The sequence below is a fragment of the Thunnus maccoyii genome, chromosome 16, assembly GCF_910596095.1.
Source record: "Thunnus maccoyii chromosome 16, fThuMac1.1, whole genome shotgun sequence".
NCBI lineage: Eukaryota > Metazoa > Chordata > Actinopteri > Scombriformes > Scombridae > Thunnus > Thunnus maccoyii.
Genome location: NC_056548.1, coordinates 2,225,295 through 2,250,294, shown reverse-complemented (window position 1 = coordinate 2,250,294; position 25,000 = coordinate 2,225,295). Strand labels below are relative to the sequence as shown.

The 25,000-nt window shown below is 41.7% G+C and overlaps 1 protein-coding gene across 3 annotated transcripts in view; it reads left to right on the top strand.

Annotated features, from left to right (window-relative positions):
- LOC121881564 (neuronal PAS domain-containing protein 3) overlaps positions 1–25,000 on the top strand; it is a 367,402-nt gene that overhangs the window by 251,604 nt on the left and 90,798 nt on the right. For all 3 annotated transcript variants that reach the window (XM_042389431.1, XM_042389430.1, XM_042389429.1), the window contains one exon: positions 10,912–11,001. In XM_042389431.1, the coding sequence (XP_042245365.1) occupies positions 10,912–11,001 (90 nt within the window). The remainder of the gene's footprint in view (positions 1–10,911; positions 11,002–25,000) is intronic.

Genomic DNA, 25,000 nt, shown 5'->3' with positions numbered 1-25,000 from the left:
TGCACTGGGATGCAAACTGGGAAACCGAATGAGTGAACTGTGCCTTTTAAAACCCAGAGGGTCAGACTGTAAAGAGCCATATGCTGCCCTGGCTCTCTGTGTGTTTTTAAGATCTGATTCTGTTTTTTCAGCTGAAGTTTCTAGATTCTGCTTCTTTTTATAAGAAAAAAACAATTTGAATTTAAATTTTTATCTGTAATATTTATGCGGCGCAGGCTTTAAACTTTGAAACTCATAAATCTGAGCTTCAGAGGAGCACCTGAAGGCAACATAAACTTGTATCTCCCTCCTTTCTTTCCTTGCTTCCTTTCTTTTTTTATTCCTCTTTTCTCCACCCTTTTCCTTCACTCCCTCTTCGTCTATTATTTCCCTCCTCCCGCCCTTTCTTTCCACCTCTAACTCTTCCTCCCTCTTTCATTCTGTTCTTTCATCATCTTTCCCTCTCTTCTTTAATCCACACCACTCCTCTTCCTCTACTTTCACTCGTTTTCTCCCCTCCTCTTCGTGTGATTTGAGCCTGTTTTAAGTTTTTTTTTGCCATGTTTTTAACTTCTCATTCAAATGAGAGTTGTTTTCTCACAGGGAACTGATGTAGGATCAGTCTGAACGCTGCCTGATGCTCTCGTGGCTGAACGAGGAGAAAATCCCTGCAGCCACGTTCATCATCTGATGTCTGCAGGGGACATGTTTTGCCTTTGGTGATTTACTATTATTTATGTCCTGTCAGACTCAGAGGAACATTTTTAATCTTTTCTTTTTCTTTAAAAGGAGGAGAGATGGTTCAATTTTTAAAGCGTTTATCTTTTTCTTTTTTTTAACCAGGACAAACTTTAAAGAACTTTTAAAGCCTGTTAACTTTACATTGTGTATATTTTAACTAACATTAAAATGTATATACTACTACTAATGCCCAGTTTTTTTTAAACAGTTTCCTAAATAGGGACATATTCTGCTTTTTGTGATTTTCTGTTGTTTATTTCCTGTTCTGATGTCGGATGTTAAACACGGTCAAAGTTACAAAACTTGAGGTGAACGTATGTAGAAACGCTGCCTGCAAGTCAAAAGTCAGGGCTTCAACCTGCTCTAAACGCTCCATTTGCAAAGTTTTTTCTACTTTGCAGACGAGCTGCATAACCAGCGGTCCGTTCTGTAGCCTCGGTGTCTAAGGTGGTTGCTAAGGTGGTTGCTAAGGTGTTTCCATGTGTTGTCCACTCTCATATTTCAGATGTGATTCAGCTCCAACATGTACGGACGGATTTGAAAAGTTGACATTTGGAATAAAGAAGGAGAAAAAGAAGTGAAATCCTGCTACTATAGTTTGTTTACGTAGCCTCCGGAGCCGGAGGAAGCTTCCTGAAGCTGACCAATCAGAACAGAGTGGGCTCATCAGGAGGGTGGGGCTTAAAGGGGCTATAAATGACATTCAGCCGAACTAGATGTCAGCAAACAACTATTTGCTATGTAAAGATGTAGTGGAGTAATGGCGACCTGAGCAGAGAATGAAGTCACACTCCTCACTTACATGTTAGTGGCAACACGTTCTCACTCCCAACTCGTCACGTATTGAAGCTTGGTCAGGACCCTCTGGCGTCATGTTTTAACGCACTGGTACCACTTTAGCATCATTCTTCAACGTGCAGTATCACCGCAGTCACTGTTAATTATATTTTATGTTGTGACAACACGGTGGTGAAGGTCTGGTTAGGTTTAGGCACAAAAACCACTTGGTTAAGGTTAGAGACAGATCATGGTTTGGGTTAAAATCAAAAATAAAATAAAAATGGCTGATTTACAAGTTTCTGCTAACATCATTACAAACTATCCACCAACCGCTCCACCTCCTAATAAGAAAGTAAGTCAGCTTATATAGATGTCATGTGAAGTACATTACTTCAGAAATGTTAATATGATCAGTATTACAGCTGTTGAAATGTACATATTCAACGTATCTGTGGTTTACAGAAACATACAATGCCGATGTTTTATTCTGGCGACCAGGCTGAAATTCGTCACCTTAAATATAAACGTCATCGGTCTCATGGCGTCTATTTCAGACGTTGTGGGACTTGAACAGAAGTCTATCGGACTACCCTGCACGTTAAAAAATGACGCTAAAGGGGAACCCAGTGCGGTAAAAAGTGACGCCACGGGGTTCTGACTAAGCGTCGATATGTGATGAGTTGGGAGTGAGAACAGGCTGTTAGTGCATGTAAGTACCTCCGTATCCTCCACGTCCGTTTCCAATATGGCGGCCGCATCACAAACTTTCTCAAATCACAGCTAACCAGTACACTGAAATATGTTTCTGAGAGCATTTGAAATAGGCCTGGTTTGACAGTTTGATCTGAGTTTCATGAGCTGCTTTCTTCCCCCCCCAACTTTATTGAGTTAACGACACAAACACATTTGTTTTGGTCTGAGATGTCGGTGCTATAGTGCGACATCTAGTGGCGAAATGTCGCGTATCGCAACTTTAAAGAGACAGGAGCTAAAACGGCCTGTTTCAGACGGAGGCTGAACTGAGGGGCTGCATAAAGGACCAGTAGAAGATAAATAATAATATTTTTAACTGTTAAAATCATGTAAAGATATTCCAGTAGAGCCCCAGATTATAAATATAGAGCTGGAAATGTACAGAATGTGTCCTCTTTAACCTTCACATGTGGGTATAATGTTTGAATCCTTTTCCTCTCTCGTTTTCTCCTTTCTTACTTTTTCTCTTTCTTGTTCTATTTTGTCCTCCTAAGTTTCTCTTTTTTTTTTTTACCCCTGTATCCTGTTCTCCCTCCATTGATCTTCTTCTTCTCTCTTTTCTCTCTATTCCTTTTTAATCACCTTCCCTCCCTCTCTCCCTTTCTCTTTGTTTCTTGATTTCTTTATTTGTCGCTTTCCTATATATATATATCACTCTCTCCCCCCATTTTTCTGCCTTTTTTTTTTTTTTTTTACAATTCATTTGTTCTCTCTCCCTCCCTCTTTCCCTCTCTCTCTCTCTCTCTCTCTCTCTCTCTCTCTCTCTCACACACACACACACGCACACACACTGTTTTTCCATTTGTCATTAAGAGGCAGGGAGCTAGACAGTAACATTTAAACCGCCCGTTCTGAATGGTTAAAAGATGGCCTCGTCTGCTGTGTGTGTTGTGTATACGTGTGGGTGTGCGAGGGGGGCGATCGATGCAGTAATCTGCAGGAGGTGGGAAGCGGAGGGAGCGAGCCATTCAGCAGCGCTCACTAATCAATTGCAATTCTTTCTTTTAATGTCTGAACGCCCAGATTTAGACATTTGTGGGTGTATGTGTGTGTGTGTGTGTGTGTGTGTGTGTGTGTGTGTGTGTGGGTGTGTTATTAATTCTTTCTTTTACTGTCTGTGGCCTAACATTTAGATATATGTGTGCTTCTACGTGTGTGTGTGTGTGTGTGTGTATTTCTACATTTTATGGATTTATTAAAGCCCGGTTGGTGTGTTTTCCTACATGTGAAGTTTGTCCTGAAGGTGGCGCTGCAGGGACATGATATGTAGTCATTAAAATCTAGAGAGGTTCATCCTCTGGGCAGCAGGAATGTGAGCAGTTTGTGTAGAGATGGACTGGACTTCAGTCTGCAGCTGAAGCAACAATGCAAAAAATACCCCAATAGTTAAGTAAAGAAGCTCCATTTTTCTCTTTATACTGAGATTTATAATACACTGTTGTCCTGCTATTGATTAGTAGAAAGGTGCTAACACTGTATCACACAAAAACATACTTAGACGGGACAAACCATACACCCCTGGACCAGACATTCAGCCAGAATACGCCAGGCAATAGTCTGTACCACCTCAGAAAACTATGAGCAGCCATTCTAAAAAAAATCTTTTCCACTATCCAGAGCATCACGTCTGGGAGCATCTCTGGCCTGCTACACCAGCTGCTGCTCCTCTCAGGACCAGTAAAGCCCTCCACAGGGTGGCACGCGCACACCGCAGAGCGCATCACAAAAAAAAAACACCTCTCACTCCCCGATCTGCAGGACGCATACAAACATACAGACAGGTACTGACTAGAAGCCCAGACGATAGCCGGAGACTCCTCTCACCTCACCCCCGGTAACAGCAACCTGTTTACACCGCTGTGGCTAACTATATGCTGTATTTGAATGCTTATTTATACGTTTCTTCATACATTTAATGTGTCATTTCACTGCAGAACTGCACAACCCTCTCTGTGATAAATAAAACCTTTGATTCCTCGGATCCAGTCGGAACTGTTGCGGCCTCAAGTCCACTTATTAGCTTTGCCCGGAGCTTTCAGTGATATCACATGATCACAGTTATATTCTGGTTAATAGAACAAAGCATTTCATTATGACAGAGGACTGAGAGACAGGAAGCACTGACACACACACACACACACACCGTAACCCTCCCACCTCAGGGCCACACACACACACACACACACATCAATACAATACGTCCACACACACACACATGCACACACACACACACACAGAATAAAATAAATACATGTACAATCAAAATTGCAATTACCTGCAGAATTTGTGAAGGGTAAACAAATCTGGGCCCCCACCTCAACCCCCCCCCCCCCCTTCACTTGCTCGCTCGCTCCCTTGCTGCACACACACACACACACACACACACACACACACACACACACTGATGGAGCGAGCGGCGTTAGCATTCTAGTTAGCATGCTGAAATGAATACAGTTAGATCCAAAGCAATTTCCTTTTATTTATCTTAGCAGCCGCGCATAAATAAAGGCAAGGGCATCCAGGCAATTAGCATAATTACTATGAGGCGGTCAGACCCTCTGTGATTTCATAAAGACACACACACACACATACACACACACACACACACAAGCCGCCGCCACAGGGTGTGTGTGTGTGTGTGTGTGTGTGTGAAAGAGGAGAGGAGATAGAGACAATGACTCTGAGTGTGTGTGTGTGTGTGTGTCGGTGCACAACTTTTGCTGTAATGTCCATTTGTTCTGCCGTGTGTGTGTGTGTGTGTGTGTGTGTGTGTGTGTGTGTGTGTGCGTTTTCTGCATGTTTGTTTGTGTTGTTTATTCATTTTCTGCATGTATGTCGGTCTGTCTCAGTCTCGTCCTTGGCTTGTTGTCTGGCCTACGCACACACACACACACACACACACACACACACACACACACACACATATGGTGATACACACAAACATTTGGTCACACATTACTGCACACATATCCAAAACACACACACACACACCAATCTAAAGCCCCAGTGTGTTTGTGTGTGCGTGTGTGTGTGTGTGTGTGTGTGTTATTAATATGCAAATACAAGTGAAAAACAACAACGGGCATGAAAAACAATATCCCACCTGACAGGCTGAGGTCAGCTGATACCGGATCTACTGGTTTCATTGGTTTGATTGGTTTTGGTTCCTTTTTTTTTTGAGTTTGAACTCGATAGATTCGGGTCTGTGTCAGAGTATGATCTCATAAATATTAAAAGAGTTTTTATACCACGACGTTGGTTTTCAGGATTTGTGCTGGTCTTGTGCCAGAACAGCTGTTGGATGTTAAAGCCTGGACTGGGGAGCAGATCTGCGTCTGATCGGGCTCAGGTGTTTCCGTGTTGTGTCGGTTGTTACGTTCGCCTCCTTTATGTTAACAAGGACTGTACATCTGATGAGAGGAGATCAGGGCCGGTTTGCTATTGAAGGGTTCGGCTTGTCATTAAGAGGCAGTCTTGACAGTCTTGCACTCATTTGTTTGTCTGCTGCAGACTGATCAGCCCCCGTTATGCTAACAATGACTGTTAGCATTTTAATGGAGAACTGTGACAGTTTGCTATTGGAACCTAAATGTTATGTCTTTTTTTTCCTTTTTTGCAATTTTTACTTGTTATTTCAGTTTATTTAGTCTATGTGTAACTTTTTAGCTTTGCAGTATTTAGCTTCTCTTCTGCTTTCACTACTTTTAGCTGTCGGTTGACTGAAATATCTCAGCAGCTGTCGGAGGGATTTCTATCAAACGTTGTACAGACGTTCATGTTCCCCAGAGGATGAATCCTACTGTCTTTGTTGATATTCTGATTGTTCCTTTAGCGCCGCCATGAGGTTAGAATTTTTGTTCTCAGAGTGAAATATCTTGACAACTGTTTGATAGATCGCCGTAGTCAAACTTTTTCACTTATTCTGTGATGTAACTTCGCATCTACTTGATGGATCGGCACAAAATTTAGTTCACGGTTCCCAGACGATCCTGTAGCTTTTCCTCTAGCGCCGCCATGAGGTTGACTGTTTAGTTCCATACGTAAATATCTTGACAACTATTAGATGGATTACTGTGAAAATGTACTTCACACATTCATGTTCCCCTCAAGATGAGCTGTAATAACTTTAATCTCCTGATCAATACTTTGATTTATGACTAAACACCTGCAAAATATCACTATATTCCCATCAGCATCAACTGTACTTTGTGTTATTCAGTAAACGTCTGCATGCTAACACGCTAAACCAACACAGTTAATGTGGTAAACATTATACCTGCTTAGCATTATAATGGCTACAGCTGTAGACTCTGCTTTATTTTATAATGTTAAATCCACACATGCACAGGAATCCCAAACACGCTCTGCTATAACCAACGACAGCACTTTCTTTTTTTTTATCAGTAGTGTTGTTCAGTGATGTTCTTTCACTGGAATATTTTAAATGCCGTTGCTTCTGCAGAAAAATGTCAGTTACTGTTACTGAGGCTTTGAATGTTGTTTTTTTTGAGTGTTACACCGACCTTTGTGCGTCTTACAACCTTTCGCTGACCTTTTCGAGACCCCTGCCGACCTTGTAAGTAATTTCAAACTGAAAGAAGCAGAAAAAAAAAAAACTCCCCCAAAAACATACAGCAGAAAACAATGTTTGGTGTGAGCTCTGCTTGGAGTCGCTGCTCTAATAATCTGAGGCCTGTTTAACCTCTGGGAGGCAACCTGGGAATTAACGAAGCAGTCAGCAAGGTTATGTTTGTTTACAGCACATCTTATGTCTGTGTGTGTGTGTGTGTGTGTGTGTGTGTGAGAGAGTGTTAGTGTTTACATCAGCGTCATATCAGCATAATTTACACACACACACACACACACTTGCTTCCACCTTTCAACTCACTTTCCAATTCTAATTAATCCGTTTTAATCCCTCTGAAACGGGCAGATTTGCTTCCCTTCACCTGGAGCAGCTTGTTGCTAAACCTGGACCTCAATCAGACAAGATGATAAACCGGTAAAAAAAAGCAAAAACACAGGTTGTGATTATCTCCACATCTCAGCTCCCCTTTTTTTTCCCCACTGTTGTGTTATGTTACTTTAAAAGGGGGGCAGGAAGTAATCCATGACCTACAGAGAGGCTTAGCAGCTGTGTCACAGTTTTCCAGTAAACCTCACCAGCCTCCATCATGGAAAAAAATACAAGATTTATAAAAGCTTATTAACACAGGTTAACATTACACCATATTTCATGAATGCTCTGAGCCTTTTTGCACTGCGTGGTGACTTAAAGTCTCCAGAAAAAAGATGCTTCACCTATAAACAGAGGTGAACATTTTCTCTAAACTGTCACATTGTAAATATCTTTTATAATTTCAAGGTTCAGTTGTGTCAGTTAACAACACACGATACACACACACACATATTAGAATAATTTAAATTAGAGTAGAATACAAGAGTAAAATTGGCAATGAAATAGAACGAAAGTTGCACTAAAAGAGGAAATTATTAAGGAATATACAGTCACATATATACATAAAAATAGTGTATATATGGACGCATGCACGCAAAGTTTTTACAATACGTGCGAAATCAATGAAATATGTAAGTTATAGTCCAGTTTTTTCAGATGAGATGGACATTAGAGCTTAAAACCAACATTTATCAGCTACAACTTTAATTCAGTCTTTACAGTAAAACATGTCAACAATACAAAGAACAGAACAAACAGCTGCAGATGAAAATGATGAAGAGAAGAAAAAGTTGTTGTCAAAATTCAAATGAGGTTTCAAGCTGCTGCAGAACCAGGTCACATGACCCACAAAGCCGGCATCGATAGGTTACTTGCTGCTCGCTGCTACTAACTAGAAAGCAGGAAGTGGTACTTCAAAATAGAAGCACAGTTTTTTTATGATTGGAAGTTGGCCCAAATGCTCACAACCGACTCATGTTGATGTACATAAGAAGAGCAAAAATATAACATTTAAGGTGCATTTCCTGAACATTATCCATCCAAATGATCTTGTTTTGATAAATTATCCAATAACAAAGTTATTGAAAGTCAATGAAATCATGTTTAGCCTTGCTTAGCCTAGCTTATAGTATACACAGTAAACAAATACCTAGCTACAGAGAGACTAACACACACACACACACACACACACACACACACACACACACACACATGCAGAGAGAATCAGGGTGTGCGTTAATGAGGAACCCAGCATGGATGGACATTGATGAGGCTCATTGACGATTAACATCTCATTAGCATCTCATTAGCATTAGAGAGGGCAGACTAAATGGACACAGGCAGGGAGCAGCTATCACACACACACACACACACTCACACACACATTATGGTAAGTATCACTTTGACGAGTCAGGTATGAGAGGTTAAAGGTCAACAGAGTGAGTGTTTGAAACCTGACTGAATAGAGAAATATAAACAAATTCAACCAAACATGCAGATTAAGTTGAATGACAGACATTTTTCGATCATAAAGGTGTCATTTTAACCGTCAAACTCAAAAACTGATCTCTATCCTCGACCCATCTTGTTTTGATTTATGTCAGGAGCATCACAGTCCATATTCACAGCCTATCAGCAACGGTTTTTCCCAGAAGAAGATATTTCATTGGTCTCTTTCTTCTTCTTTTTTTTTTTCGGTTCCTTATTTAATTAATTTTATCTCTTTCTCTCTACCTCCTGTCCTCCCTGTCTCACTCTTGCACACATACTGTACATGCAAACAATTAATATTAATGATGAAGAGATTGAGTCTCACACACACACACACACACACACAGGGAGCTGGCGTATCAGCAGCAACAGTAGGAACCACATGTAATTAACCTGCTTGACCTCAGGAGTATAAATGCCTGTGTGTGTGTGTGTGTGTGTGTGTGTGTGTGTGTGTGTGTCTGAGTCAGTGTATTGTGCTTGAGGAGTCGAGTGTTCAGGCATGATCTTCACATAGCTGCAACATTAGACACAGTCAGACCCGTGTGTGTGTGTGTGTGTGTGTGTGTTCATGTGTATGTGTGATGTGCTGCTGAAGTCGAGTGTTACGCCGTGATCTTCACATAAATACACCATTAGACACACTCAGATGTGTGTGTGTGTGTGTGTGTGTGTGTGTGTGTGTGTGTGTGTGTGGCAGACTTACCACTAATCTGATGTGCCTGCAGGATACATTACTGCCACTGCTGGTTATCATTTATCAGTTAGTTGCTTCTTCTTAAACTGCGTCTGTACCTTGTGATGTCATTTCCTGCAACAGTATAGAACAGCATGTTTGTCATAATGAGTCTAGAATGTGAAGGCTGAACAGTCGACAGTTGTAAATGTAATATTAATGGGTGTTTATTGAAAGTAACACCAGTATTAATCACATCAAACCTTCATCACTGTTAGAGGATTTGCTGATGTTGATGATGATGCTGATAATGAAGGTCATCTACTGTATGGTGACCTCGTCATCGTCAGCTCACAGTTCATGAGTTTGTGTGATGTATGCTAATATCAGCTCATGGAATTTTTTACTTTTTTCATTTTTTGTGCTGGTAATTAATATCATTTGCTCAGCTCCAGGTATAATTTCATGGTGTCAGCTGTACCCTGGCTGGTTAGCTAGCTGTACCCTGGCTGGTTAGCTAGCAGTACCCTGGCTGGTTAGCTAGTTGTACCTTGGCTGTTTAGCTACCTGTACCCTGGCTGTTTCGCTAGCCTTACCCTGGCTGGTTAGCTAGCCATACCCTGGCTGTTTAGCTAGCTGTACCCTGGCTGGTTAGCTAGTTGTACCTTGGCTGTTTAGCTACCTGTACCCTGGCTGGTTAACTAGTTGTACCCTGGCTGGTTAGCTAGTTGTACCTTGGCTGTTTAGCTAGCTGTACCCTGGCTGGTTAACTAGCTGTATCCTGGCTGGTTAGCTAGCTGTACCCTGGCTGGTTAACTAGTTGTACCCTGGCTGGTTAGCTAGTTGTACCTTGGCTGTTTAGCTAGCTGTACCCTGGCTGGTTAACTAGCTGTATCCTGTCTCAGAGAGCGGACGGGGGAGACATGATATCATAGCGTAGCATTCGGTTGTTGCAGACTATTTATGTCACATGAAAAGTGACATAAATAGTCTAATTGTGTGAAGAATGAAAAAATAGAGAGCTCTGGCTCTTTCCTGTCCTCTGCACAGCTGACCAATCACTGTGTGAAGTGGGTGTGAAGGCTCTTCAGTGTCAGAAAGTTGCAGAAATGGCTGCGTGCAGCCCAACCTGATCCAACATGAGAACGAGCTGGAAGCTTCTGAAAGATCTGATGAGCAAAACAACGCAGGGTACATCTGGCAAAATAGTTGTACGTGGTTCAGAGGTGCACATTTCTCATTAAAATCCTATCTATGGTTTTATAAACTGTTTTGCAGTGTCTTGCGTCTGATAAACCTTTAAACACATAAATCAGTTACTTCAACTGGACACATGAAGAAGTAATGCAGTAGAAGCAGCGGTTACCAGTGATGATGTCATCACACAGTTTTCATCCAGTTGTCTGAAGCTTCATTAAGACCTCGTTAACAAGCTCTCAGTCAGTCAGCAGCAGGTGGATCATCGATATCTTCAAGTTGCTCTGACATGAATTAAAACTCCACCTCTCTTCTGTCTGTTTCTGTCTGTTTTCAGTCTCTGGACGGGTTTGTATTTGCACTAAACAAGGAGGGACGTTTCCTCTACATCTCTGAGACCGTCTCCATCTACCTGGGACTGTCACAGGTAAGTCACGCTATTATATGACTGTTTATCTGTGTGAAAACACAAGCGTTTCACAGCTCAGTCAGTGTTTTTTGGCTTCTTACTTGCAAATTCGACAGTCTTCCTCTCATCTTTCTCTCTCTGTGTCTCTTTCTCTGAGTGTCTCTGTCTCTGTCTCTCTCTCTCCTATCATTACCAAAGACAATTCCCAACAAATTAAGGCTTATTTAAAATCTCATCAGCTCGTCGGACGGTTGTTGATTTGTGCAGCGAGCGACAACGCATATTTTATCGCTGTGTGTGTGTGTGTGTGTGTGTGTGTCGGGGACACTTCATTTTACTTTGTCAGCTTGGTAATGAGTTCTGCGTCTCAATTGGTTCACTCTCCACCACTTCTTGTTAATAGAGACAGGCGTCCATCCTGAAGGTCAACACATCGACCTTGGAGGCGCTAATAAGTCAGTATTGACAAGCTGTGTGTGTGTGTGTGTGTGTGTGTGTGTGTGTGTTGCTGAATTAAAAGAGATTCAAACTGTCACATTTCCTTCTTCAGCTCATAGCTTCTGCCAGCTTGTGTTCAAACTGCCGATACGTGTTGATGGTAATAAGACGTACAGGAGTAAACAACACATCCAGCGCCGGCTGACAGAGATGTTTTATTCTCCTCTTTTTATATGATAATATTTTGAAGTTTCTATCAGTCAGAATCAAGTTAGATAAAGTATCTGAAGCAGTTTTATTAGTTTTATAAGTTTTTTCTGTTGGAGATCAGAAAGTTTTTGTGTTTTTTTGTGTTCGTATAATCCTGCAGAGGTGAGATAGTGCAAGATATCAGAAACATAGTTGTCATTTAATCAAAAAACTAATCCAAGGAAAAACATATTGCAGACGGGGTTGTTGTGAAAAGGTCATGTGAATTTGGAAGCCTCCTCAGTTAAAAAGTTTCCTGCAGCACTTGAACACACCATCAACACTGCAGTTTGTAACCCGGTTGCTTCTGTTTGTGTTTTAGTTGTTGGTCATTTCTAATTATTTCTGCAGTTTTTATAAAACTGTGGCCGGCAGGTGGATCAGCGTTCCACAAACATCTGGAGACATGAGGACATTTTTTTGGGGTTGAGTTTTGGGGTTGAATACTTGTAAACCTGAGTTGATGTTACTGTGTGTTCAGACAGAACATGAAAGGAAGTGATTTGAAAATGTTTCAAATGAATCTGCTTCATATACGTACAAGGAACAAGAGGAAAAAGGAGAAAGACTGTCACACACACACACACACACACACAGCTGCTAGCTAGCTTACAGCTAACGTCTGCAGAACACTGGTTTGTCTGGTCTGGTGTTCAAACTCACCTGAATGACACAAGGTGAACATTTTCTCTGCTTCCTGTGTGAACACACCTTTACATCACAGTATATAGATGTGATACAGTCAGGCTGAAATAAAAAATATATATAAAAATATATATATTTTACACATGAAGTTCAGTTTATCGTCATGGTTAGCAGATATCTTGGCTGCTTCAAGTCCTCCAAATGTCTGGAAGTACAGCACTAAATCACTGGAATATCCCTTTAAAGTTTTAAATGTTTCTCATGTTTTTCTTCTCAGTAAAGAGCAGTATATGGATTCATTTGTTCTATATGATCATTTAGTGAAACTCGTTCCTGCGACTACAGATGTTGATCTGTGTGAAAATGACGCGCAGGCGGGAAACTCTGAACGTTGTTTTCTAGAGAGGAGCTGGTATTTACTGTCTCTGCCATGACATGCATTAGGTCTCTCTCTCTCTCTCTCTCTCTCTCTCTCTCTCTCTCTCTCTCTCTCTCTCTCTCTCTCTCTCCATTAGTTTAATGTGAACTCCTTGTCTCTGTAAATTAGATATAGGAAGCTCTCAGATATGGGAGCGAGAGAAAAAAAGGCCAATCAGTTTACCAAATTAAAGAGGAAGGCACATCACTCTCTCTCCCCCTCTGTCTCTCTCCCTCTCTCTGTCAATGTGTCTCTCTACCTCTCCCCCAACCCCCCCCCACACCCCCTTCCTGGATTAATTCCCCCACCAAGATTGATTGATGATTTCTATCAAATAATTGATTAATTGTCACATCGGGTCCCCTAAGCTTTTCCGCCAGCTCCGCCGAGCTGGTTATCTTGTTCTCTCGGCTTTTATCAGCTGCAAGAAGAAGTGGCACGCCGATTTAAGAAAAAAAAAAGAAAAAGTGAAAGACAGAGAGAGAGAGAGAGAGAGAGAGAGAGAGAGAGAGAGAGAGAGAGATCAAGCTTGTCTTTGCCTTGTAGGAGTCTCACCCTGTAATCCTACATGTGTACACAGAGTTCGTCAACCTCCATCCTCTTAATTGCTCTTCCTTCCTCCTCTTCTCCTTTAATCACTGCCCTTCCCTCTCTTTAGTTTTTTTTTTTTTTTTTTTAAGGAAGGAAAATATATCGCTAATTATTTTTCAACTTTAATTAGATCGTGGCGTGCAGGAAAAATGGGCTGGGTGGCGGGCGGGCGGGGAGGTTGATGGGGGGGATTTTTTTTTTTTTTTTTTTTTTTAAGCCTTTTGACAAATTGACGAGGTTATGAATTTTCTCGCTCGGTGGCCGGCGCGCTGGAACAATCTGAAGGCAGATTTATGTGTAAAGAGGATTTGCCGGTTTAAACTTGTTTCTTCGCCGTCGTCTCGCCGGGGAGACGACGGACGTGGCCGGCCAATCAAACAAGCTGTTAATAGAGTCATTAACAAAGAGCGGAGCTGTAATTAAACACGGCCGCTGAGTAAAGTTAAAGTCCCCCCCCCCCCCCTCCCTCCAACACACACTCTTCTCTTTTTTTACATTCTCTCCTTTTTGAATTTTAATTCTTTGCTATAAAAAGTTGATGAGCTGGAGTTTGTTAAGGCTGCTGTCAGAGAGAGAGAGAGAGAGAGAGAGAGAGAGAGAGAGCTTTAATTAAATCTGTGCTGCAGTTTTTACCAGCTGAGCTACAACCAACAACAACTTCTGTAAATAAATAGAATAAAAAAAACACTAATAAAACTGACAATATTATGAACCAAACTCAATCACAAACATATATTTATCTTTATCAAACACACGAGGAGAAATCCATCCAATATCTCTCAAATTTTACGTAACACGGGCCGCCACGTTGAAGGCTCCGTCTCCGAAATTACGTCGGCTGGTGCGGCGGGACGGAGAGAGAAGGCCCCTGAGTCCGAGGACCGCAGGCTTCGAGAAGGTGTGTGTTGGTGGAGGAGGTCTGAGAGTTATTGGGGGGGGGGCAGGGAGTGGAGGGATTTCACAGGGAGTCAGTGTAGGTGAATGAGAGTGGGGGGTGATGTGCCGCCAGGACATATTGGAGCCTGTCCAGGGTTTTTACTGGGAACCCCCGAACAGGACTCCATCACAGTAGTCCAGACGATTTGAAATGAAGGTCATGGATCGAGGTCTCGGCGACGGCGTTTGAGAGGGACGGCCGGAGTCGGGAGATGTTCTGCAGGTGGAAAAAGGTGGATTTGACGTGTGACTGGAAGGAGAAGGTAGAGTCCAAGAGGTTGTGGACTTCAGGGGAGCAACCGTCCCCAACCTTCTGGACCAGCGCCTTAGGTGCTGCAACCATGAGCTCTGTTTTCTTACTGTTTAGTTTGAATATTTGCTGCCTGGATTGAGCTCACAGGCAACATTTGTTGAATGAACGCTGCTTTTATACATCGCTCTGAAGCCGTAGTGAGGATGTCGGACAGGACTTCTCATCTGTGTTTAGGTTTAGACAAAAAAAAAATGTTAAAGATCCCCTCCAGACATGTAAAATATTCTACTTTGTGTCTGATATAGTTTTCCATAAAAAAGTGAAATTATCTTGTTAAAATCCTTAAAATGACATCAACTTCTTCCCTGATTGGCTTGTGATGTCACAAATCGTGCTCGTAGCCCCGCCCCCTTTAATCAGACGTCCAATGAGCTCAGAGAAACTTTCTTCTCCATGCAGATGAATTAAGGTGAAAACAAACTCACATCATTCTGCACAGTGAAGCTCAAACATCCAACTGAAGGAACAAGAAGAAGAAGAACATGTTTATTTAACGGAGGGAGACTTTAAAGTCTTTATGATCTTTCCTCGTCATGTTCTCTCCTTCTGTTCTAAACATTTTTGCTGTTTAGTTGTATATTAAGACAGTTTCCAGGAGATCATTTCCATCAGCTGCCCTCCGCGTCGTCTCGTCTGAAGCTGAACTATTCTCGATTATCCCGCTAAACAAAGGAGATGAAATCACGTCTCCTGAGCGGCGTGTCTCTGTGTGAACTGGATATTATTCTTCATTACGTTACTCTGTCTGCTTTTCTGCAGGCAGACGCTGCTAATTACTTCCTCTGCAGTAGATGAAGAAGTGGAAACAGGTGTCATAGTGTCGTGCATCCTTCCATACACAGATACAGATTTGCTCAATTCAAACTTACAAATATTGAGCCGATCTTCAACCTCCTTTACTTCTGAGCTCATAGCATTAAAACACGTCTTCTTCACGTCATATATTGTTATTCTCAGGTCAGACGACTCAAGGTCAAAAGGGTTTAAAACATTTTTTTTCATGTTTTCATACATTATGTCGTCTTTTTGTTTAGTTTTGTGTGGAAGATGGAAACATGCTGTTGTTGTCTGTAGAGGAGCAGCAGTGACACCCTGTTGATCCGACAACGCTGCACACTGTGTGTGTGTGTGTTCATGTACATATAAATGTTTTTGTGTGTTTGCATGTGTGTGTGTTTGTGTGTTTATGAGAGCAGGCAACGCTTGCAGCTGCCCTCTTAGTGATCTAATTGAGACGTGTGTGTGTGTGTGTGTGTGTGTGTGTGTGTGTGTGTGCAGCAGATGGCTGTGTGTCCTCTGCCTGATGGTCCAGAGGAAAATAATAACTGCGTCGTCCCGGCCAGACCCAAATTAGTCTGCTGGATTCTCGCCCGTTACGCCCAAATATGGTCGGCGGCCAGCTCCGCTTCATGCCAGGCCGGCATATGCAGCAGCACGGGAGAGAACACGCACACGCACATTAACACACACACACTAACACACACACTAACACACACTAACACACGCACACACACGCAGGTAATATTGAGAAATTGGCTCCAAAATGGCGACTACTCTGAGAACAAAGATTCTGGTTGTTTTTTTTTCAGGAAGAAAACTGTGAATTTCTCTGAGTTATTATTTAAAATTTGTCTCTTGAATTCGTAGTAAAAATGTCACATTTTCTGTTAACTGAACCTGATTTAAAGTCACATCATCTATAATATAAAAACATACGACGTCAATACTTTTCAGACGTTGTGCTCTTGGCTCCTCTGCAAGCCGCTGTGACCTACAAATTACCCATAACACCCTTCTCTGCTTCAGTTAGCAGACATGTTTATGTGTATTTTTATTAAGTTAGATTCAGAACACAGCTGATATGTCTTCAAACATATTTTCATTCATATTTTCAGGCCTTCATGTAGCAGCAGCATTCATAAACCTCTACTGTATATATAATACAGTATAATAATACATCCTGTCTTTATTTACAGGCTTTTGGGACAAAGTTATCCGACTTAAACACATCAAACTTTTAACAACTATTCCAGTTTTTCACTGTCTGAACTTTTATTTCAGGATTGTTTGAACCCACTTTCATGTAAAAAACTGACACATTTAAACCATCGTGTGGACTCCTTCACTTTCCACTTCCTATAAATAACACAACTCACACAATAATTAAATATACAGCAACATGTCAATTAATTTTCTGGAGCTGTTAAAAACATATTTCCATCAGGTGAAAACACACAAACAGAAAACAGATTAACTTTTTCATTTATGAGTAAAACATTTAAATTATGCGTAAAGGAAATAACATTCACATTTAAAAACAAAATGTAGTTTAAGAGGTTTAGCAATAATAAAATATGACATCAGGCTGATAGTAAATGAACATCTGACCTCAGCTGATGTTTGTTTGTTTATCAGTTGATTGTTTATTTGTTTATTTGTTTGGTCCTTGATAGTAAAAATAAATAGTGGAATGAGCCTTTAAATCAGTGATTTACACTGACGTACAGGAGGAGAAACATACGAGCTGAAGCAGCCGAGTCTCTCGTTTTCTGCTATTGTTCACTGGATCAAGTCGCTGCCAGACCACTGGTGTGTGTGTGTGTGTGTGTGTGTGTGTGTGTGTGTGTGTGTCAGAGGTGTGTGAAGCGATTTGTTTCTGTCTTTGTCATTTAAAGAGGCTCTCTAGTGCTCAGACCTGCTGCCACACACACACACATACACACACACACACACAAGGAAGGTCATTCTGCTCACACACACACACACACACACACACACACACACACACACACATGCACACACACATGCACAGGCAGGGTCATTGGAAAGCGAGGCAGAGCCTGATCTCTGCTCTCTTTCAGTTCAGTCCACATTCCCTCAGAGAGAGAGAGAGCTGGCAATAACACCACCCGCACACACACACACACACACACACACACACACACACACACACACACACACACACACACACACACACACACACACACACACACCACTCCTTCCTCCCAGTATTCCCAGTGGGCTCTGCTGCTGGTCTGCAGGGGAACACTGAATTAATTAGCATTAAGCAGCTCCAGCAGACTGCCGACTGCTTCCTTCCTCTGGTCTCTCAACGTCCACACCGATGTCCACGAACCGGAGGAGACAGCTTCGTCTGCACCCGTCTCACATCCGCCCGCCACCAACGCTGCAAAGTTTTATTAACGAGACGCCGATGGTCTCATTTCAATCCCAGTCTCCTACAACTTACATTCATATACTGTTAAAGTCTATTTCCAGATCATGTTGTGTTACCAAACATAATCGGCGCCTGCATCGTTTTTTCCATATTTTCTTTCATTTCTAAATGAATGAAGCTCTACGAAGGACTTTGGCACCACAGACGTTCACATCCTGAGTCCTCTGAGTGTGTTTAGATTTAGAGAATTTTATTTATATAGCTCAAATATCACAAATCACACATTTACCTCGTCTGTACAGCAACACAACATCCTCCGTCCTTACACCCTCCATTCAAATAAGGAAAAAACTCCCTTTAACCTGGAACAAATGGACAAAACCTCAGGAGGAGCAACAGAGGAAGGGACCGTCTTCCAGGACGGACACACAGGAAATAGATGTAACATGCACAGAATAGACCAGGATAGCAAAATGACAGAATTATAGATAAACTGATAACATATATATGTTAAGAATATGATCAGGGTCGAACCCGAGTCACCTGAAAGGTCAAGGTTCAAGTCTCTGCAGAGTCTAAACACGACCGTAACGCTGTTGTCACAAGCAGCTGATATTTCATGCAAGATATTATTACACATATACACTATAAATAGATAGATAGAAGTTGATCAGCAGTGTTTGGAGAGTCTGTTGTGAGGAAGGAAGTGCTGCTGGGTCTTGTCGACCAGGCGGGGGGGTCTTCAGGTCGGGTCTTCGGATATTGGGACTCACAGGAACTTGAAACCTGCTCAGCATCCTCTCCATCGATACACAGTTTTTATGTTTTAACAGCATCTCTTCTGACTTCCTGCATGTTTTAAACAGAAAATACCAACTTCTTCCCTCTGATGTGATTTAAATCACTCAGTTGAAAAGCAACAGGCTGAAGAAGTTTTATACATTCGTCTGTTACTGGACCAAGAAAAACAAGATGAATGTTTTTATCTTCACTTTTTATTGTGACTTCTGTTTATTTTTGTAATTATTTTATTTGTATTTTTATATTTTCATACCTTTATGATATTTTTTATTCTCTTCTCTAATTCCTCCTTTCATCGCTCTTTCTCTCCCTGTTGTCCTTCTCTTTTCTCCTCCTCCTCCTCTCTCTCTCTCTCTCTCTCTCTCTCTCTCTCTCTCTCTCTCTCTCTCTCTCTCTCTCGTTCCGTGTGTGTTTGGGACGGGGAGATCGGCCATTTGCATGAGGTCAAAGAGGGGCATTCTGGGAGACGGAGGAGAGGGAGGAGATGGGGCGAGGATGATGATGAGAAGGAGGGGGTGCATGCGAGGAAGGTCACAGTTAATTGAGCCACCCTGGTGAACTCTCACACTCATACACACACACACACTCACACTCTCACACACACACACACATACTGTCCCATTCATAATTGATGGTGCTGACTCCAGAGCTGCCATGTCGTTCAGATAATATAATATCTATAATAATTCTAGTAGGTGGTGTGTGTGTGTGTGTGTGTGTGTGTGTTGTGAAACGATGGAGGGATAAAAAAGTGTAAAAGTAAAAGTGTAACTAGGGAGAAGTCAGGAAGTCTGTAAGATCAGAAAAGGAGAGTTTTTTTTTTAACTTTTTAAAAATGTAAAGGATGGAGGGATGATGGCAGGACGAGGAAGAGGAGGAGGAGAGTAAATGAAGGATGAAGTAAAAGAACCTCACCGTAAAATGTGAGCGGGTGAGGATGTGGAAACTAAAAGAACGGGAAGAAAGACATTTCAAAATAAGAAGAAAGAGAAAAATGATGGAGAGAAGGAAGAGGATGAGAATGAAGAAGGATAAAAAGTGGAAGATGAAGGGTGAAAGTTTTTACTTTAAGATATAAAAGATAAGAAAAGGAGGAAAGGAGGAAGGAAAAATGACAAAAAAAAAGAGAGAGAGAGACAGGACTGAGAAGAGGAGTGAACTTTGACCTTTTTAGAATATAAAGGATGGAGGGATGGTGGAAAGAAAAGAGACGAGGGAAGTTTGGAGCTGTTTGCTTCCTGTTTCCAACCGCGAGTCGGGACATTTTTAAAAAAAAAAAAACTACGTAACTACGGTTGTTGTGGTGTTTACTGTTGCCATGACGACAAAGGTTGCCTAACTTTAAGGAAGCAGTAACTTTAACCCACATCAAACCACGATCTGTTCCTAAACCTGACCAGACCTGAACCACAGCGCCGTCGCATCATAAAACATCATTACTGATGATGATGTCATCCTGCTGATGGAGACGCCAGATCAGAGTCACATGATCGAACCGCGGATCTGCTCGTTTAATTTGGAAGACATGTTGGAGTTTTGTGTATGAGACGGAGGAAAATGTGAGGAAGAGGGGAGATAAAGAAAGAAAGGAAGAAAGAGGATTAAGAGGTGTCGGGTAAAAAAGAAATAAAGTGGTTGGAGAGAGTGATGGATGGTCAGAAAAAGAAGAGGAGAGACGAGAGTTTAGACGTTGATGATGAAGGGAACGAGGAAGAGAGAGTGATGGAGGGACTGGGAGATCTGGAAGATATCAAGGATGGGTGGAGGATGAAGGTGGAGAAAAGAAGAAGAAGAGAAAATAATTGAGAGACAGGAGAAGAAGTGAAATGAGAGATACGGGAAGGAGGAAAGAGAGAAAGGAGGAGTAAAGATGGAAGGATGATTGAGGAGGGGAAGGAGGAAGATAGATGTAGCAAATAATAATAATAAAGACAAGAGAAGAATGAAAAGAGGAAAAGACAAAATGAGATGACAGGATTAACGACAAGGGAAATGAGAGACGGGGGGAAAGCGAAAGAGGAGGAGAGATGTCAAATGGAAAGAAAAAAGAGAAGAAGAGGAGACGAAGGAGCGAAAGGAGGAGAGATGGAAAGTTGAGAAAAAGAGGAAAAGGATAAAAAAAAACAATGAAAACAAGAAATAAAAGGACAGAAACACAAAGTTTGTCGTTATTAATCGTGACAATTTTGTTTTTCACCTCAACAAAAGATGTACCTTGTGTGTCTGAATGTGTGTGTGTGTGTGTCCACCATACACACACACACACACACACACACACACACTCTCTCTCCCCGTCGTCCAGCGTGAAAGCCGGCGAGGTATTAGCATGCTGACAGGAAGCTGCAGGAGGTTATCTGGACCTCAGAGGAGCTTCCGCCTCCTTTTGTTCTGACTGATCGCCGCGGCGACACACCGGGGGGATGATGGGACGTGGCGTGGGCGGCGAGGCGGATTTGCAGGGAAATGAGTAACAAAAGATACGCCTGCTAACAATACAGACGAGTCCCTGTCCACTCACGTCTGTTCACAAAGTTTCTCAGACCCAGAGGAAAAACATTTTTTATCTTTTCAATTTCTTTAAAAGGAGGAAAAATGCTTCAAGTTTTACATCAAGTTTTTATTTATCTTTTTCTTTTTTAACCAGAAACCTGTTAACTATAAATGTGTGTGTGTTTAATTCAAATTGAAATCCATTTATATTAATAATATATATATATATATAGTTTTCTTTAAACCATATCCTTAATAGGGACAAAAATCTAGTGATTTTATGCCATTTATATCCTGTTCTGATGAAGCTGACCAATCAGAGCAGAGAGGGCTCATCAGGAGGCGGGGCCTTAAAGAGACAGGAGCTAAAACAGCCTATTAGAGACAGAGGCTGAACTGAGGGGCTGCATAAAGGACCAGTACAAGATAAATAAGGAGTTTTTAACTGTTAAAATCATGCAAAGATATTCCAGTAGAGCCCCAGTATAGAGCCCCAGTATAGAGCCCCAGTAGAGATGGAAATACGCAGCATATGTCCTCTTTAATGTTACTCTCCAGGATAATATAATGAGCCAGTAGGTTTACGTTATGACCACCAGTTTTAATTATTTCAACTTCATGTCTGAGACATCATGGCTTTGGCAGACGGGTTTAAATACCCATGAGCCTCGGGTACCGTTGCTATGGAGAAGAAGGTGGTCAGAGGTGCTCCGTCATTACCAGACCACCGTAGTCGCTGAATTCCTCCGAAATGAACCCAGAATCTGAAAATAAACAGATCTGGAGGTTGTAAAATCATTTTCCTCAACAGTGAAAGCAGTTCACATAACATGTTTATATAGTTTAATATCACAAATTACAAATTTGCCTCACAGGGTTTTATAATCTGTACAATAAACAACATCCTCCGTCCTTAGACTCTTGATCCAAATAAGGAAAAAGTCCCTAAAAATCTTTAAAGGGGAAAAATAAGCATGATTATTGGATGTTTCTTGCTGAAATGCACTTTGGGAGTCGTAGTTTAACTTCTCCCCTTAAAGTTTTTACATTCACAAGCTTGTAACTTTGGAGGTTTTTATCAAAGAAGCAGATATTAATATTCTGGACTGATGATGATTCAACCGGCAGAGTTTCATGTCGAGAAGAAAGTCACGACGCAGTAAAACAATACTAGGGAGTAAAAGTCTGAATATCTCGAGCTCTGCTGCTTCAGTTTTTGAAATGAGACGAGTTAGAGAAAGTTAATCTGCAACATAAAACTACTAACAAATATCTAATATTCAGAATCAGGCGCTCGTCCAGTCGGTCTTTCTGGCTTTTTTTTTTTTCAAGCTTTGTTTACAAGAGAACCTCATTTACTTAAAGCATCGTCTTCTTCTTGTAGCAGGACTCACGTTGTGGATGTGATGTGAAAATCCAGGTGAAAATAATTTTAAAAAGATCACATAAATATCTGCTTTTTTTTCAGTGGAATTCGTTAAAAAAAAAGACAGCTGTGTATGTGCAGTTGATGTGTCTCCTCACTCTCCTGTATATATACTGTGTGTGTGTGTGTGTGTGTGTGTGTGTGTGTGTGCATAGATCCATGCTTTGTGTGTTCATCCATATGTATTGTGTGTGTGTGTGTGTGTGTGTGTACTGCGTCTAGACACAGACACTTTATAGACCGCTGCCATTGAAATGGATGAAGCTGCGCAGCGAGCTGCAGTGTGAGGTCAGAGGTGACGCTCCGCCTGCACGGCGAGGATTTAAAGTCAGAGGAGACACTTTCATACATTACAGACAGACAGACAGCAGGAGGTGAAGCACTGACCTGCTGAAGGACACACACACACACACGCACACACACACACACACACACGCACACACACACACTCTCAGCTGGTTATTTAGCTTCACATGCTTCTGCTTTTCATGCATTACAGGAGTGAGTGATGGTGGAAGGTGAGTCGGGGGGTGGGGGGGGGGGGGGGGTTTTGACCCGCTCGCCTGCTCGCTCCGTCCGACCTCGCGGCATTAAAGACACGCCGCCATGTTGGGATTCAGCCGGTTTGTTTTTGCTTCAACACGCCTCGTGTCACGCTCCCTTCATGCGTTTCAGAGGGATGAAGGTGAGGCGGGTACGCTGACCTTCAACAAGGACGCCGACACCGCGGCTCCAGAGGATTCAAATCAACAGTTTGAAGTTGTCATCCCGAGTCGGATGAATGACCGCGGAAAATTCATCTGCTCTGTAAGAACAAATGAAAAACTGTGATATTAAAGAAAAGCATTTTGTTTCAGTTCAACTTGCCTTTGTCAGGGCTTTTTTATTGTATTTTTTTTTATTCAACGGGTCGCAGCAACGTCTTTTTTTTTTTTAGAAACTGTTAACTTAAGATGAAGCAGAAACTTTCACCTTCCCAAAGACACAATCACCAAACATCACACTACATGTGTGTGTATTTTTAAACATGGTCCCGGCACTTAAATTTAAATATTAACCTTTAACGCACACACTCGGTACATCCTTTAATCAGATTTTATTTCAGTTTCCAAACTATACTTTATATCAGGAGCTGGTTGATGATTCCTCTGGTGTTAAAATGTTTAAAACATCCGTCTGGTGTTATTCTATATATATATTTTTAGTGTCAAATATTACTATGAAAAGATGTCTCTCAATACTTTCTGACTTCGCTAATATGTCTGCGTCTCTCAGCTCCTCCTGGTTCCTACTGATGATTCATTCCCTGAAACAGCTGGTTGCAGTTTTTAACAAACAAAGAGGAGGAAGTAGTGTGTTTGTTGGGGATTGTTTCTCCACATTTGATGCTCTAGTGAGTATTTCTGGCAGCAGGACGTTGCGTTTTGATTGAGTCCAAATAAACTACAGCGTGTGTGTTCATGGTGATGAAGGAACATGTCACCCGGTGCAGCGGTGTGACTCATTGACATGTTTATAATAGTTTCTGGAACAACAACAGAAGAATAAGATATATCAGGCTATAGATACACACACAATACTTATTAGTAGATCAATTCATTGTTGGTTTTCATGTTTCATGTTGACAATAAAAAGAATACAGAATATCACCGGACTTTGGCTAAATATAGAAATGTTGTTTATCTTGTTGGATGTCGTGTCTCCTCTCAGATGTGACGCTGGTTTCTGGTTCAGGTCAGAATTAAATACATGCTATTTGTGTTTTGAATGGAGCCTTTCAAGGCGTTTAATCATTTGAAAATAGCAGGCTAGCATTTAAAATGTCAACAAATTTCCTGGGAGCTTCTCTTCGTCTTCTCCTCCTATTTCCTGTCTTCTTTGTTTCCTTTTCCCCTCCTCCCTTTCTTTCTTTCTTTCTTTCTTTCTTTCTTTCTTTCTTCTTTTCCATCATCTGTCCTTTCTCCTCTATCACTCCTCCTCCTCCTCCTCCTCCTCCTCCTCCACCGGTTCAGATTTACAGCCGGCCGTTACTTTGATGCCGTGGAAGCTGTAAAGAGATCAGCGTCGCCGTCGGAGACCAAAATTGATGCTTGTTTTATTGAAGTGAGAGAGAAGAATTGTGTGTGTACATAAGTGCATGGTAGAGTGCTTCGGACTGTGTGTGTATGTGTGTGTGTGTGTGCGTTAACCCTGACAAATGTGTGTGTTGGCATGTGCAATATAAGGTGTGTGTGTGTGTGTGTAGAGGTGTGACTTTATTTCAGCACAGATCAGAGGTGACACGTGTTTAATGGCATGTCTCCTCACACACACACACACCTGTATCTCTACACTTGTGAGGACTCTCATTGACATAATACATCCCCCGGCACTTAAACGTAACCTCAACTATACATAGTGCTAATCTTTAGCCTAACACCAAGTCTCAACCATTTAAACGGCCTCTGAAGCAGTGAGTCCTCACAAAGTCTGCATATAAAATAAGTCCTCATAAAGGTAGATATACATGAGCACGCACACACACACCCACAC